We start from the raw sequence: 17,744 nt of genomic DNA, 5'->3' as shown, positions 1-17,744 counted from the left end.
TCAGGATATCTGCACATTTCTAAAGTGACAATTTATGGACTTTTAAGACCTTTTTTTATCTAATATTACATAAGAAAGAGGCAAACATTGTGAAAATAGCCGATCTACAAGCTCACAACGCCTCGCAGTGCGAGGCGTTGTGAGCTTGTAGTTCGGCTATTTTCACAATATTCTATCTGAGGAACGGAGTCAAACTAAATGTAAGGCCTTGGGGATGGGGGGTCCTGAGTTCAAATGTGATTCTTTTTGGGGGTCGTATCACCTGAAAAGTTTGAGAACCCTTGGTCTAGTTTGCTCTGCTGGAAAGCAGTTGAACTGCGTTGACATATTTCAAAGACATTTTAGTTCAAGTTAGGATTTATTGAAGGAAGAAACTGACAACATAAACAAACTCTAAATACAATTAATTACAAAAAACAGTTTGCAGCCATTAGCTGCAAACTGTTTGCAGCTAATGGCAACATATCTAACACCTTTTAAATGATGAAACCAGGTGTTATGTGACTGTGTCCCCTATTTAGGGGGGAACCTTTTTTTTTATTTACTCACCCCATGAAGCCTTGAGATGGAGATATATATGTTTTTGTTTTTGTCACATTTCTCATCCAATTTTCCAATGTGATTTATTGAAGTAAGTAAAGGAGGCCAACAATATAAATAAAATAATTGATAAACTCCAAAACAACTCTCAGTGTAATCACTGGGAAGACTGCTGACTATTTATACCAAATGTTTTAATTATAGTATTGCTCTTGTTAAGCTTGGCCTACTATTGACTTCCATTCATCAAATATTGGAATATTGCATCAGGAATGCGACAAAAACTAAAAACTATATCCATGAATTCAAGGCTTCATGGGGCGAGGAATTGATTTTGTGAGTGAACTACCCCTTTAAAAGCATTATTCATCAGTGCATTTTTACATAGGCTGATACAGCAACCCTTGAGGTAGAAGTACTTCAGAACAGCTATACAAACAGCTATACGACACTAGCAGCTATACAAGCAGCTATACAAGCATTTAATCAAAACCATACATGTTTGAACTCTCTTGAGACGTTGGCACTTACAGTAGAGCTAATTATAGCTATTATTGACTAATAAAAAAACATGATTAGATAGTCTTTAGCCCAATAGGCCCTGTGCATCGCAGCCATGACGGAAAGACATTGCGCCGCTTCCTTACTTCCTTCACAGGTGTTACCAACTATACTAATTAAGGCTTTGTTCTATTCTTGTCAAACCAATGGGTCAAACAGAGCCAGGCGATATTGTGCAATGTGCATGTTGGCTCACTGGAAAGACTCTACTACACTAGTGGGTTTCAACGTGTGGTCCAGGGACCCTCCAGGGACCATTTGTACACTCTCAGAGTTACAGGGGTCCTTGAACTTAAAAGGTTTGACACTAAATGGAACAGAGCCTTCAATAGTATAATTGGTAACACCGGTGAAGGAAGCAAGGAAGCAGCCCAATTTCGTGCCAATATGGCTGCTGTGCATAGAGCCTATTAAAGTGCCACTTTTACTCATGTGTGTCTGAATAATTTAGTGACAGGACTCATTGTAAGTGATTGTCTAAGAATGTGTAGTTCAGATAATCCTAACCAGATATCAAACGGTGTGTCAAGGCACACTGCTACTATGCCCTGAGACAAGTCCAGGTGCACCTTGGGATTTTGTGACAACCACACATTATAGTCATTAGTTATGAATTATGTTTTAATTCAGTATATAAACATATCAATATATATCAATATATATACACACACACACACACACACACACACACACACACACACACACACACACACACACACACACACACACAAACAGGTGTGTCTTATATGACAAAGTAGAGCATTAATTGAATGCTAAGAGAGAGAGAGAGAGAGAGAGAGAGACAGACAGACGGACAGACGGACAGACAGACAGACGGAACATGTCGGAACATGACGTAAAACAAGTCCTTAAGTTTGTGGCGTTTTGTGCGGCCGGTGTAGTACCACATCCACGGGCCCGGGGGGCAGCGTTTTGATGAGGGTCCAGACCTCCAGGCGTCTCATCCCCACCACGCTGACGTCTTGGATCTGCAGCAGCTGGTCTCCCGGACACACCTGCTCCACGGGACCTCCTGCGATGTGGGACACACAGTGGTGGACAAAGAACTCAGCCCGGGGGCGCCGATGTATGTACGTGCTACTGGGGGCGCAAGAGGCTCTATTCACAGCAGCCATATTATGAAGACATTCACAGGTGTTACCAATGATACTAAATAACACTAATAACAAACTAGATTCAATGATCTTAGTTCCATAGGCCACATAACATATGGTTTTGTGTTATACAAAGATTCAAATAATTCTGTGATGGCTTATAGCATACAAAAATGATGTCACAATTAAGTTTGTTACTTAGAAGAATATATATAATTAATGTATTTATTCCATAAATATTTTTCATCACATTAGGGCTAGTGGAGAGGGGGGTTTACCATCAACTTTCACCAGTAAAACAAACTAAAATAAAAAAAATCAGCAATGAGCTCAATATAAATATAATATATAAACTATCGGTATCGGATCGGTATCGGCCGATATGACCCAGCAAATAATCGGTATCGGTATCGGTTTCAAAAAAACAATATCATGTATCTCTAGTTTCCGATGAATCTAACATGGTTAAAATGGACTTTGAAGTTACAATGGGTTTGTATAAGAAGGGGGCATGTCTGATGAAATGAATATCAAATATCTAAACACTGAATCAAGCAACTTAAAAACTGTCCGGGGTGCTCCCAAAAGCCTGAGTAGACGATAAAATGACCCACTTTAAAAAAAAAAGTGAAATATCCCTTTAATCATTAAATAAAAAGTTTGAAATGACCAAACCTGCCTACCAATGATGTCACTGGTACGCAGGTCTCTGAACTGTCCACAGCCCTCCTCTGAGACACAGACTGAGCAGGACAAAAATGGTACCATATTAGCATCACCATTAGTGGGGACCAATCATATGAAGACATGTTTAACCCATTAAGACCTAAAGCCGGTTCTACATGTCTCCTAAATCCCAACAGTATTCTGAAAAAGCGTATGTTTCTATATCAGTGGTGCTCAATATTTTTCATGTCAAGGACCCCCAGAATTATGTATTTGGCCGCGGACCCCCATCTCAAAATATGTTGTTCCAGGGACCCCCAGAAACAAAGATTTTAGTTACAAATGTTCACTTTACAAATATAGATTTTCAAATATTTGCACACATTTTCACTATTTTTCAAAAAATAGCAGATCTACAAGCTCGTAGCGCGGCACTCGGTGCCGCGCAATGAGCTTGTATATCTGCTATTTTTGAATAGCCAAAGTGTAAAATAATGCTTTTTAGCTCAAATAAAAAAATGACAGATGCATTCCAGGTCTTAATGGGTTCAAATGGGTGAAGTTGTCCTTTAAGTAGGCTACAACACTCAATTAAATGTACTTAGTCATGTCCACCACTGGATTTGTCCCACCTAAATAACTAAATAACTTATTTATTTTGCATGTTTCCATGCCCACCAGACTCCTGCGGACCCCTATGTATAATTATTATTATGATGTTTTTTAAAACAAAAAATCCTCATTGTCAATTTAACTCTAATCAACTATAGTCAACTAATCAACAACAATCAACTATGATCATTTATAATCAAGTCTAATAAAAGGTTAGTAAAGTGAATGTTTGTTACCCTGGAAGATCTTCTGGATGCTGAGAGGTTTGTCTCCCAGGCTGGACCCAGCCCCTCCCTCCAGACTGAACCCTAGATCTCTGCTGCGCTTCTCCAGCCTCACACACACACGCTGGCCTGAGAGGACACAAACACATTTTATCACATTTATGCACGTCCACATAAAGGAGGTCATACAAGGACACACATATACAGTATAAGGTGCAGAAAGAAATCATTGATTATGCGGGCTAAAATCCTAGATTTTGCAATGAAATATGCAGGGATTTTATGTGGTTTTATGCAGTGAAATTGCGAAATATGCATATGCGATGCTATGGGATGCGATGCAATGCGCATATTATGCAACGCGATGTGATGTGATGTGATGCGCCCTTTTGGAAAAAAACCTGCATAATCTGCACCCATTTTGCTGAATGTGCGGTAAATTATGCAATCGCATAATCAGGATCTGGAGGGTGATACAATAATGATACAATAAGTACCGTATATCAGTATTCTGTGAGTATAAGTAACAGCGCCTCCCCCATGGCGGCTGCCAATTACAGCAGAGACATCACAATACCTTGCCAGTCTTTTTGCCTCCTTTTTGGGGCATGCCAAGTTGTTGAAACCCTCTGATAACCAACCAGTGGGGGTCTGACCTAGGTTGCCACATATTAAAAACAAATAGTTTGCACCCAGCTCTGAGATGGTATGCAATGACCTTGGTCATAAAGGCTTCCTCTACACTAGGGTCAAAGGTGCCGCAATCTGGGAACCCATCGCCAAATGAAAAGGAAAAACTGCGCCCTCTGCTGTTTTTTACTATCTCAGTTGGCTCTGGGAGGAAGTCTACGTAGCACCCGTGCGCAAGGAAACCGGGGTTTTGGTCTGCCTTCAGCCTTTCACTTCCGGTGGTGCAACTATGTTTTCATTCCCACTAACAATATTTCTACACCGAACATTAACACCACTTCTCCCAGAGAACATGGAATGAAGGATTGGCGGACACGTAAATCCCGCCCACTACATTTGATTGGGTAAAGCGCGGCCTGCTTCCTGATCTGAAGGCACGCCCACTTGTAGGCCAGTGCGTACGCGATAGGACGAACCCCCCCCGACAGATTCAAACGCAGAGCAGAATCTGTTGGTGAGAGATTAAAGGTGCAGAGGCTATGTGTAATATACCAACACTTCCCACAACAACATGTGGTCTATTAGCTATTTACAGTGTAAAGATGCCTGGTTTATCATACAGATGGAACATGGATGGAATGTTTGTACATTCTCAATGAAGATGCATGAAATGTTGATATGTCCTTCGCTATGAGTTCTACTATTCTGTCATGATCTGCTATACGCATTCGCGGGCACAAGCAGCGAAATGTTGGTACAAGCAGCGAAATGTTGCTGGGACTTGTCCCAACAACATTCCAGCAACACCCTGAAGAAGGCGTTTGCCGAAACGCGTTGGTGTTTTTTAATGTTCTGTAAGCTCATTGCCCAATAAAGGCTTTTTAATTTCAAATCCACCTGAGTGCCTGGACCTGGATTTTTGTGCCTTTTTGGCACATTTTGTCCTTTTTTGCTCATTCATTGTACTCCCTTTCATGAGCACCGGTGGTTTGAGGGATACCAGTAGCGCTCCTGCCATCTCTCTCTCTCTCTCTCTCAACATTCCAGGCTGCTTGTACCTGTACAAGTCAGTGACAAATAAAACTTCTTGAATCTTGAACCTCACATGTAAACCTCTCACCTGTGGGCGGAGTCTGCGCGGATCCCTGAACTCCCCCTCCTGCCTTACATGGAGCTGTAGCCCGGCCCCTCCTCAGCACCACCACGCCCATGCCGCGCTCCTTGGCTCGCCGCAGTGTCCTCAGGGCCTCGAAGTGGGCGGAGCTGCACAGCGCCGTGCCGTTGATAGACAGGACGTGGTCGCCCTCTCTGATGGAGCCTTCCTGTGCCGCCACGCCCGACGGAAACACCTTGTGCACCTGGAGGGGGAAAAAAAAGTCATGTTTTTTTGTTTTTATCTTTAATGATGCATTCACACTGGCAGATACAAAAGATACAAAGCAAATCAGCATAATTTGTCGCAGAGTTGCTGTTAGGCTCTATGCACAGCAGCCATACTGGAAAGAAATTGGGCCTCTTCCTTACTTTCTTCACAGGTGTTACCAATTATACTAATTAAGGCTCTGTTCCATCCTTGTCAAACAGAGTCAGGGTGCTGCATATAGGCTCTATGCACAGCAGCCATATTATCACTTCCTTCACAGGTGTTACCAATGATACTAATGAAGGCTCTGTTCCAATTAGTGTAGCACAGTGGTTTCCACGACCCCCATAACTCTGAGAGTGTACAAATCCACGACCCCCATAACTCTGAGAGTGTACAAATGGAACCAAATGGACCCTTACGGGTCCATTTGGTTCCATTTGTACACTCTCAGAGTTACACACCTGTAAGGGGCCATTTGGAAGCCCATGAGGGTCCCTGGACCCCAACTGTAGACCCACTGGTGTAGCAGAGTGTTTCCAGTGGGTCAGCATGCACAATACCAGCACCCTGACTCTGTTTGACCAGAATGGAACAGAGCCTTCATTAGTATCATTGGTAACACCTGTGAATGTCTTCATAATATGGCTGCTGTGAATACAGCCTATTGTGCATGTTGGCTCACTGGAAACACTCTGCTACACCAGTGGGTCTCAAAGTGTGGTCCAGGTACCCTCATGGTTCCTTGACGGGGTTCCAAATGGGCCCTTACGGGGGTGTAACTCTGAGAGTGTACAAATGGAACGGAAGTTACGGGGGTCCTTGAAATTCAGAAAGTTTGAGAACCACTGTGCTACACCAAATGGAACAGAGCCTTCATTAGTATCATTGGTAACACCTATGAAGGAAGTGAGGAAGATTTACTTCCTTTGTGTTCCTTTCAATTTCTTTCCAATATGGCTATAGTTGCACAGCGAGCTCGTTGACGTCATCAAACGTCTGTCGGCAAACAAGAAAAATATAAAGGTAAATAAAGCCTGGGGATAAAAAGAACATGGAACTAGAGAGGAACTAGAGGAGGAACTGAAAATGCATGCGGCCCACCTATCTGACCACTTAACTGCCGCTGTGTTAAGTAGCAGCGAACACTTTTGAGATTTTTAAGTGGGCCCTGATCTAGAGAAGGTTGGGAACCGGTAGTCTAGATCAGTGATTCCCAAGCTTTTTAGCTTGAGACCCAAAAGAGAAATGTGATGTGTCTCTGGTGAAAACTAGTGAAAATGGCAGATCTACAAGCTCACAATGTTTACAAGATCACGACACGTTTATGGAACCCGCAACCCATAAAAATGTGTCTGCAACCCATAAATAGTCACTGTTTGGGAACCAGTAGTCTAAATAGAGGTTTGAACCATTTCATCCACTAGAGGGCAGCATGGGATAGGGTAACATCCATTCTATACTGACTGTTCTGTCTTTGCACTGAAACTATATTGAAACTGCTTTTGTCCTTGATCTTTGGGGTTGTCTGCATTCATGGCTGTCCTAACATACTGTAAAACATACTGTAGTCGTACTGTATGCTACTGTTCTTCACCTTTGCATCTCTTTGCATTTTTCTATCACAGTGTTTTGTTATCTTGTTGCTAATCTTACCTTTGTCTACTTTTCTTTCTGTGCCGGCCCTGTGTTCTAACTGTTGTGCTGCCTCTGGTGACTTTTTTCTTTTGAAGGCAGAAGGAATGTATTAATCATAAATACAGAGATTTACCTGCAGTCCTGTTCTGAACTAACCTAGTCTGAGAGACTTTATGTTGTCTTTATAAACACCCTTTTTTGTTGTTGTGAATTCAACGTAATGAGTATACTGAGTGTACTTTCTGTGCACAAGATTTGTATTTATTTTTTGATTGGAATAGCTTCAAGGATATCATAACGAATAATCAATTATAATAATGCTATTTATGTATTTATTTATTTATTTAATGTTAACTTATAATAGCATGGCAGGTTGTTAGGGAGTTGGGGAATAACTTAAGGAAAAACAGGAAGTTTAAACCAGGATTCCAAATGGAAGAATGGAACATGTTTTGATTGGGGAAAAAGGTTTGGCTCCCTTCTGTGCCGATGGTACTGTGCAGCAAGTCTGTAAAATCCTCAGTGTTTATTTAACTAATATAGTTAAATGAACACTATATAAGCCTTTCTCTTCTTCTTCCATGGCACAAACAGTGTTCAGGGGTCTTCCATAACAATAGTCACCCAGTTTACAGCTGTCAGTCAGGGGTGCCCATGTTGTCAAGGCATATGAGTTACGTAATGGTCCAGCAGTGTTTTAACACTTCAAATGACCATAACTCACACTCACGTGACACATTGATCTGATCAGATAGGCCTGGGAAATCTAGTTTACAAAAAATAGCAGCTCTATAAGTGAAAATAGAACATTGAAACAAAGAAAACATTAAAATATTTTAACCACTTCAACCGTATACTCAGTTCAACCTAATTCCCATATCTTGAGCTTGTTGATTGTCTATTTCCGGCGATAGATAGATAGATAGATAGATAGATAGATAGATAGATAGATAGATAGATAGATAGATAGATAGATAGATAGATAGATAGATAGATAGATATAGACTTACAGTGACTGGTTTATTCTGGTCCAGTCCTCCTGCGATGCTGAAGCCCAGGCCCCCCCCTACCTCCTTATGCAAGACCACCACCTGTACATCCTCATAGCTCTACACACACACACACACACACACACACACACACACACACACACACACACACACAGTTTGAGTGTAGATCGCTATTTTTGCACAAAACAAATATTGAAATATGTAGATACAGTACAAGGTTACAGCCTGAACGCACCCTTCTGTCTGTTGCCACTAGCGTCAAAGTTCAGGTTATGCTAGCGTCAACTGATTTGGGTGCTATATTTAACTAATTTAGCAGGGGACCCCCTGGAACCCCCTCACGGACCCCTGGTCCAAAAGTTTATGATTGGATTGGTTATTGTATGCTTATCACTAGCATCAGAGTTGAGGTTATGATTGGCTGGATACGTGTCACTATAGCATCAGAGTTGAGGTGGTTATGTCATTTTGGACACTACACGTTTTGCTGTCGAGTGTCCTGACACTGTGGAAAAGTGTGGAGACTCTGGTCTCCGTAGACCAGGGGTTCTGTGAAAGAGGTGGAGTGATTTTGAAACATTTTAACAACACAAATGCCTCTGAGATGTATTTGGAGTAGAAGTATAAAGTATTGAGAAATGGACATACTCAAATACAGTCAAAGTACCTCAAATTTGTACTCAAGGAACAGTACTTGAGTAAATGTACTTAGTTTACCGTCCACCACTGATGGTTTGTACCTGCAGCGTGCTGTCCCCAAGTCCTCTGACGTCCTGAAGGAGACGCTCCAGCTCCTCGGTGGGCAGGACGGACACGCAGGACAGAGCGGACATGTCTGAGCGCAGGGAGTTGGACCAGTCCTCACTGCTGTCGCTCTCCGATTCATAATCCACTCCTCCCAGGTTACACAGATCTGCAAGACTACAAGTGCAATTTACAATTTACAATGATATAAGTGTGGTTTCTTTTCGGGTGATACCGTGGGATAAACCTCAATGAAAATGTCGCAGCACAGAAGGAACGAGATCCGATGGATATTATTCTCCAAGTCTTCAGGAGTATTCACAAAAAGTGGCAACTGAGTAGGTCAAAATACAGTGCCCTGAGATCACATAAGTACACACTTTTATACAGTAAATTCAAGACACGCGCTAGCTTCACAGTCCCTCCTCCTCCTTATCTCAGCCAATCGGGAGCTGATCCGCTCCGGCCGAGCACACAGCGAGTCTTGCTAGGCTTATCACACACATTTGCAACTTCTGACAATACAGTTCATGTTCCTGTGGCAAAACTATAACCGAAAATGGAATATTCTTTAATAAGTCGTGTTCAGTATGTCATGAGCTTTAAAAAGAGTGTAAAAATGCACATTTAAATAAATCTACAACAGTTAACAGACAAGAATTTTAAGGAACAACATAATCTCTTCAATCTGACCGTTTTCCATCTAGAGAGGCTTCCTCTTTAATCAAACGGATCCCAAGACCTAATCACTGAGAACCTGTTTTATCTTAACTACTGTAAACATCTTTACCAGGATGTTTATACTATAAAGAAAAATTGCTCTGTGTTCAAATCTAATGATTAGAGTTTGTGGCCTACAGTAACTTATGCTACGAACATCAGATTTCATCACAGCTGTTGAGTGTTTAACTTTGTCCATTGTCTATCTAATCCTGAGATGTTTGGAAGAATGTGTCTTATTGAAGAAAGCACTTCAATTCAGAGAAACAGTTGCTGGTTAAGTTCCAAGTCAATCACTTCGGATGCTGTTATTCTGAATGAAATGACTCTGCTATGTAAAAGCCTACGTATATAAATGTTTAGCATATATGACGGTCTGGGAGATACTTCATAAGCAAGAAGGGGGTCATTGGGGGGTCATTTCCATGACCCCCATAACTATGAGAGTGTACAAATGGAACCAAATGGACCCGTAAGGGTTCCATTTGTACACTCAGAGTTACACACCCGCAAAGGGCCATTTGGGAGTGTTTCCAGTGAGCCAACATGCACAATATCAGCACCCTGACTCCGTCTGACCAGAATGGAACAGAGCCTTCATTAGTATCATTGGTAGTAACACCTGTGAATGTCGCTGCTGTGCATAGAGCCTATCGGAGGAACCGGATCCAACATTGAGGAACCATAATCGGTTCCATCACATTTGGAACCGTTTCCGGAACCGGTTTATACCACGCTGTCAGAGCTGGTATGACGTGGGCTTCACGTCTGCTATCAATTACAACACCAGTGGTTCTCAAACGTTTTAATTTCAAGGACCACCATAGCCAGCAGCCAGCTCAGGTGTGGGTGATCCCAATCAGCCCAGCTGCTCCACATCGCCATCAGGACACGCTGCCAATATAAGCTGCTGAGTCAGTTTAACCGGCTGTTTGAAAACTAAGTAGAGTTCTAGAGTATTTTCTGTAAAGCTAACCTTGTCTGTCTGGCTTTTATTATTCATATACATTCCTTAACCTGTCTCCCTGTCTCTGTGTCTTAGCCTTTGTGGTCCTTGACACATTTGGCTACACGGTATCGGTCGGGCCTAACACCCAGCCCTATAAACAAGGTAATCACATACATGCCACATGTGCCGGGCGGCACTTGTGCTCGCTCTGTTACAGCTGAAGGACAAGTACGTACGTCGTACATATGTTGTTTGTGGACTAAACAGCTCGGCAGTCAACATTATTGTTCCAGCAGGGCTTGTTGCAAAGCTCAGAGACCTAGAGCTACACCCCAAGCATGTGCGACTGGATACTAGACTGTCGAACCGCCGCCAGATGGTGAGAATGGGCTGCATCACATCTGACCCCCTGACCCTCAGCACTGGAGCACCCCAGGGATGTGTGCTGAGCTCTCTCCACTTGTACAAGTGTGACTACTACAAGTGTGACTGCTCCAGCTCCAACATCATCATTAAGTATGCTGATGACACAACAGCGATTGGCCCGGATTGTCAACAATGATTTGTCGGCCTTATAGATATGAGATCAGATAACTTGCACTCTGGTGCCAGGAGAACAGGCTCACTCTCAACGTCAACAAGACCAAGGAGCCATTAGTGGACTTCAGGAGGCCGAGGAGAGAGCATGCAATCTTCATCGATGGCACTGCAGTGAGCCAGCAGTGAGTTCAAGTTCCTCCGTGTAAACATCGAGGAGGAGCTCAATGCGACACACACATAGGAGGAACTACGCTCAGCAGCATCCACACTGAATAAGTCACCTGAATACTTTGGGGTAGGCCCCCACATCCTGTAGCCTAGTACAACAGCTCCATGTCAGTCGACGGACAGTCGTTCATCAATCGAGGCAGAAGTTGGCAGGGAGGGGTACAGGGAGAGTGTAGGGGGTGAGTCTACAGACTACGGCGGGAAAATTGGGAGTGAGTCTGCAGTTCTGACTACAATGGAGACTTTGTTCCACAGTGTGGGAGCCAGGAGGGACAAGAGTCTGGGACAAGACTACATTCAGCCAGTAAACAACACATTAGCTATTCGGACACAATAAAACCCTCAGTGTTAAAGTTCTGCATAACAGTGTTTTACGAGACTTTTGCACTGATTATTTTTGGCCCAACCACAAGCTCACAACGTGTTGTGAGCTTGTAGCTGGGCCAAAAATAATTTTCATTATAAATAGGTCGTACGTTTTTAATTCAGAACGTGTTTTTTATACTTTTGGGTCTCGAGCTGTAAAGTTTGGGAACCATTGATCTATACTAGAACCCTGCACAGGCCCAAAACTCCAGCCAGACACGAAGCACGACACCACATTTATTTAATCTCTCTGACATGCACTTTCTCTGATGTGCACAGCGCACACAACTCTATGATGTGTGCTCGCTCGCGCTTTCTGATGGATGCAAACACAGAGTGACAGAACATGCACATCCCAATAGGCTCTATGCACAGCAGCCATATTGGAATGAAATTGGGCTTCTTCTTACTTCCTTCACAGGTGTTACCAACAGTGTTGGGCAAGTTACTTTACTTTAAGTTATATATTACTATTACTTATTACCTTCCTTTTAAAGTAATACTTTTCGTTACATATTACTGTCTGAGCAACAGTAATATATTAATATTACATATTACTTTTTAGTTACTTAAAAAAAAAGAAGCTAAAAACGAACAATTAAATAATCTAGATTTTGTATTATTATTATTAGCCCACAAATTATTTTTGGAAATTGGGACACAGAGATGGCAGATGGGCAGGCATTTAAATTATAAGATATGATTATAAATGACATTAATGAATCAATTTACTTACTTAAATTAATCAATTCATAAATAGACATATATCTTCTATAATGTAGCCTATAATGACATGACAAGACAAGCCTCTTTCTATACTTTTTTTTAATTAAAGTCCACAGAACAAGGACAAGGCATGAGCAGCATAGAATGCAAATGAAGTTTAAAGTGCTTTGTTCAATATGCCTTGAAAAAGAGGTCAATTTCGGTCATATGCATGGAGTTCGGTCATATGGAAAGTAGAAAGACCTAGACATTTGCTATAGGACATGCTAAATAAGTAATGAACAAACACATCATGCTGTATGTTCTGTAATGATAATCCAAATCTACAAATTAACTTGTAAAACTAAAGTTTTCTAATAATTGTAGTGGAGTAAAAGTATAATATTTGCGTCTGAGATGTAGTGGAGTAGAAGTAAAAGTACTGACATTTGGAAATACTCCAATAAAGTATTAAACATACCTAAACATTATACTTAAGTACAGTACTTGAGTAAAAGTACTGTAACTTTCCAGTTTCCACCATGATCCACGTCTTGCATGCAAATGACTGAAATGAGCCATGTGCTTCTATGAGAACGTACTGTATACACGCACCAGGTCGTCTGTTACGACCGTCATGGATGAACTTCAACCTGGTGTTTGCACTTGCTCACTTTTTGCTCCATAAATCAACATAAACGTTCAGATTTCAAATATAAAGTGCTGACCCCATGGCCACGGATGTTACAATTATGTACGGGCCCTCAGAAGTACCCGTATCTTCCGTATTGTTCAATAAAAAGCATTTTAATCAGATTGGTGGCCATTTTCTCATAGAGTTATAATGTATCAGAGTGCAATACAGCTCCCAACCGATAGGGTCACGTAGTTGAAAGCATAATGGAGAAAATACGGGGGAAATGGCCACCAATCGGATTAAAATGCTGTTTATTTAACAATTCAGAATATTCGGGTACTTCTGAGGGAACGTACATAATTGTAACATCCGTGGCCATGAGGTCAGCACTTTATATGTGAAATATGAATGTTTATGTAGATGTACGGACAAAAAGAGAGAAGGTTTAAATACCAGGTTTAAGTTCATCCATGACGGTCACGATATGACAGTCATGTTTCAGGGCTAGCGACTCCCCAAGCGTCTCATTTTCCTCAATCTCCTCCTCATTGTCCTCAACCAATATCTCATTCTCAGACTCTGAGTCATTCCACGAAACCAGTACGATTTGCGGTCCCTCTGACCTTTTTGAGTGTATTGTATCCATCGGGTCACCAAAATCAAATTTTAAAAGCTTTTTAGAATCAATTGAAATGTTACTTTGAATATTGTGTAAACAATTTACATACATTTTATCTTTATATCATAAATTATCTTGCTTTTTTCAGTAGACACCACCTATTTTGTCAATTTTTTCATGTCCCCCATGGCCTTCGATGAAAGTTGACTTGAGATATGACTATTAAAAATGGGTAAAAAATAATACATTTTGCCATTGACATACAATTGTATCCGTGCTTTATTGCTGGTCATGTTTTGTTTTTTAATAAATAGATGATTAATCATTAAACTTGCATTATATAGATCCGTCCCCCAGTCGCACTCAACCCCGTTACACAAGTCATTCTCCTCTCTGTAAAAAGTATAAACTGACCCTTTAGTGGCATCAACAACATGTGATGGCATTCTACAAGTCTTCTGAGCAAGATGCTGCAGAAAGAGGAACATTTCGAACTTCTTATACAGCTATTTAGGGTCATTTATACTTTCAAAGCGTGGTCGTAAAGCATAACAACTCAACCCCGTTACATGAAATAAAGATAGAAAACTATTATTATTTTAAATTGTCTTTGTCATTTCAGCAATATATGTGATTGACTAATGTCATGCATGCCATGTGGTCTCCTCTTAATCATCACAGGTAGAGTTATGGCCATCTTGAGTAAAAAATCTCAACCCCGTTCCACTCAACCCCGTTATGAATTTCAACCCCGTTACATATATTATTCCATATAAAAATATTAATTTAATGCCTGAGATGGGAAAATATGTTTTTCTGCATGTTGAATATGTCCTTAATGGTGTGGGCTATTCAAAAAAGTAATTTGTTTCCATCGATTTTTCAAAAAAAAAAAGTGCAAATCGTACCGGTTTCGTGGAATGACTCCTCTGCCATTCTACCTGGTGTCATTGTCAATGTTGTTGTTGTTTGTTGTGGTGTGCTGGACTGGTAGCCTGGGATCCAGCCTGCTTCGCTACGTTCGGCGGACTTTGAAGAGAGAAATAAAAGTCCGCCAAACGTAGCGAAGCAGGCTGGATCCCAGGCTACTGGACTGGTGCATCACATTCACAATCGCAAAGCGCGCCGACAGGAAATAATAATGGATCGAACGGGTCAGTGGGTTTTGTAGTTTTCCGGGAATGTAGGCTGCGGCTTTGTGGGTGGATACAAAAAACACCTTCACTGGTGGGTAACGTAGTAACGTAGTGTCATCTTACTACTATATTACAGCTTCTCCTTGTAGTAATGCGTCATGTTACCCGTTACCGCATTTCGGTAATATATTACGTAACAACGTTACGTTACTAACGCACGTTACCCAACACTGGTTACCAATGATACTAATGAAGGCTCTGATCCATTCTGTTCAGGGTGCTGATAACGTGCATGTTGGCTCACTAGAAACACTCCATTTTGGTTACCAAATGGCCCCTTATGGTGGGTGTGTAACTCTGACAGTGTACAAATGGAACCAAATGGACCCGTAAGGGTCCATTTGGTTCCATTTGTACACTGTCAGAGTCATGTTTCAGGGCTAGCGACTCCCCAAGCGTCTCATTTTCCTCAATCTCCTCCTCATTGTCCTCAACCAATATCTCATTCTCAGACTCTGAGTCATTCCACGAAACCAGTACGATTTGCGGTCCCTCTGACCTTTTTGAGTGTATTGTATCCATCGGGTCACCAAAATCAAATTTTAAAAGCTTTTTAGAATCAATTGAAATGTTACTTTGAATATTGTGTAAACAATTTACATACATTTTATCTTTATATCATAAATTATCTTGCTTTTTTCAGTAGACACCACCTATTTTGTCAATTTTTTCATGTCCCCCATGGCCTTCGATGAAAGTTGACTTGAGATATGACTATTAAAAATGGGTAAAAAATAATACATTTTGCCATTGACATACAATTGTATCCGTGCTTTATTGCTGGTCATGTTTTGTTTTTTAATAAATAGATGATTAATCATTAAACTTGCATTATATAGATCCGTCCCCCAGTCGCACTCAACCCCGTTACACAAGTCATTCTCCTCTCTGTAAAAAGTATAAACTGACCCTTTAGTGGCATCAACAACATGTGATGGCATTCTACAAGTCTTCTGAGCAAGATGCTGCAGAAAGAGGAACATTTCGAACTTCTTATACAGCTATTTAGGGTCATTTATACTTTCAAAGCGTGGTCGTAAAGCATAACAACTCAACCCCGTTACATGAAATAAAGATAGAAAACTATTATTATTTTAAATTGTCTTTGTCATTTCAGCAATATATGTGATTGACTAATGTCATGCATGCCATGTGGTCTCCTCTTAATCATCACAGGTAGAGTTATGGCCATCTTGAGTAAAAAATCTCAACCCCGTTCCACTCAACCCCGTTATGAATTTCAACCCCGTTACATATATTATTCCATATAAAAATATTAATTTAATGCCTGAGATGGGAAAATATGTTTTTCTGCATGTTAAATATGTCCTTAATGGTGTGGGCTATTCAAAAAAGTAATTTGTTTCCATCGATTTTTCAAAAAAAAAAAGTGCAAATCGTACCGGTTTCGTGGAATGACTCCTCTGCCATTCTACCTGGTGTCATTGTCAATGTTGTTGTTGTTTGTTGTGGTGTGCTGGACTGGTAGCCTGGGATCCAGCCTGCTTCGCTACGTTCGGCGGACTTTGAAGAGAGAAATAAAAGTACGCCAAACGTAGCGAAGCAGGCTGGATCCCAGGCTACTGGACTGGTGCATCACATTCACAATCGCAAAGCGCGCCGACAGGAAATAATAATGGATCGAACGGGTCAGTGGGTTTTGTAGTTTTCCGGGAATGTAGGCTGCGGCTTTGTGGGTGGATACAAAAAACACCTTCACTGGTGGGTAACGTAGTAACGTAGTGTCATCTTACTACTATATTACAGCTTCTCCTTGTAGTAATGCGTCATGTTACCCGTTACCGCATTTCGGTAATATATTACGTAACAACGTTACGTTACTAACGCACGTTACCCAACACTGGTTACCAATGATACTAATGAAGGCTCTGATCCATTCTGTTCAGGGTGCTGATAACGTGCATGTTGGCTCACTAGAAACACTCCATTTTGGTTACCAAATGGCCCCTTATGGTGGGTGTGTAACTCTGACAGTGTACAAATGGAACCAAATGGACCCGTAAGGGTCCATTTGGTTCCATTTGTACACTCTCAGAGTTATGGGGGTCCTTGAAAATAAGACAACCACTATGCCACACTAAATGGAACTGAGCCTTAATTAGTATCATTGGTAACACCTGTGAAGGAAGTAAGGAAGGGGCCCAATTCATTCTCAATATAGCTGCTGTGCATAGAGCCTATATTCTACTAAGAGAGGTAAACTTTTTTTTTTGCTTTTTACCCAATTTTTTATGCCAGTTCATTCCTCCCCACACACATTTCTGTGTTGTCACTATACTGTCGTGTCCTACTGACTCAATTCCCAGTGAGGAGCCCCCACTGGGAGGACGTTGAGCCTTCGTCCTACTCCTCCCGCTCAACACTCCCTGCTGACAGGTGCCGCCCCAGCCCATAAGATTATTTGCCATTTATAACCCTCCCTACGCGTTCCAGCAGCAAGTAAGTAATTCAAGTTTTATGGTCTACCTTTTTGCTTTCTTTACTGTGAAGAATGATCTTTCAAACGTTATTTCGCCCCAACATAAATTTCTTTGGTCTATTATCTTACTTCCTTCACAGGTGTTACCACTAATGAGGGCTCTGTTCCAGCACAGTGGTTCTCAAACATTTTAATTTCAAGGACCCCCATAACTCAAAGAGTGTACAAATGGAACCAAATG

General features: G+C 41.4%; 1 protein-coding gene across 2 annotated transcripts in view; it reads right to left on the bottom strand.

The window, feature by feature from the left end:
• Nucleotides 1–350: 350 nt before the first annotated feature.
• Nucleotides 351–17,744, bottom strand: part of LOC311042551 (uncharacterized protein) — a 38,104-nt gene continuing 20,710 nt past the window's right edge. For both annotated transcript variants that reach the window (XM_084053350.1, XM_084053349.1), the window contains exons 6-10: nt 9,100–9,280; nt 8,360–8,458; nt 5,469–5,706; nt 3,731–3,847; nt 351–2,134 (exon numbers count right to left, since the gene is read on the bottom strand). In XM_084053350.1, the coding sequence (XP_083909476.1) occupies nt 1,971–2,134; nt 3,731–3,847; nt 5,469–5,706; nt 8,360–8,458; nt 9,100–9,280 (799 nt within the window). In that variant the 3' untranslated portion in view covers nt 351–1,970. The remainder of the gene's footprint in view (nt 2,135–3,730; nt 3,848–5,468; nt 5,707–8,359; nt 8,459–9,099; nt 9,281–17,744) is intronic.

Source organism: Gymnoscopelus microlampas, assembly GCF_963454915.1.
Source record: "Gymnoscopelus microlampas genome assembly, chromosome: 3".
In the NCBI taxonomy this organism is placed as follows: domain Eukaryota; kingdom Metazoa; phylum Chordata; class Actinopteri; order Myctophiformes; family Myctophidae; genus Gymnoscopelus; species Gymnoscopelus microlampas.
The sequence above is the reverse complement of the archived record's forward strand: the minus strand, read 5'-3'. Positions and strand labels throughout refer to the sequence as shown.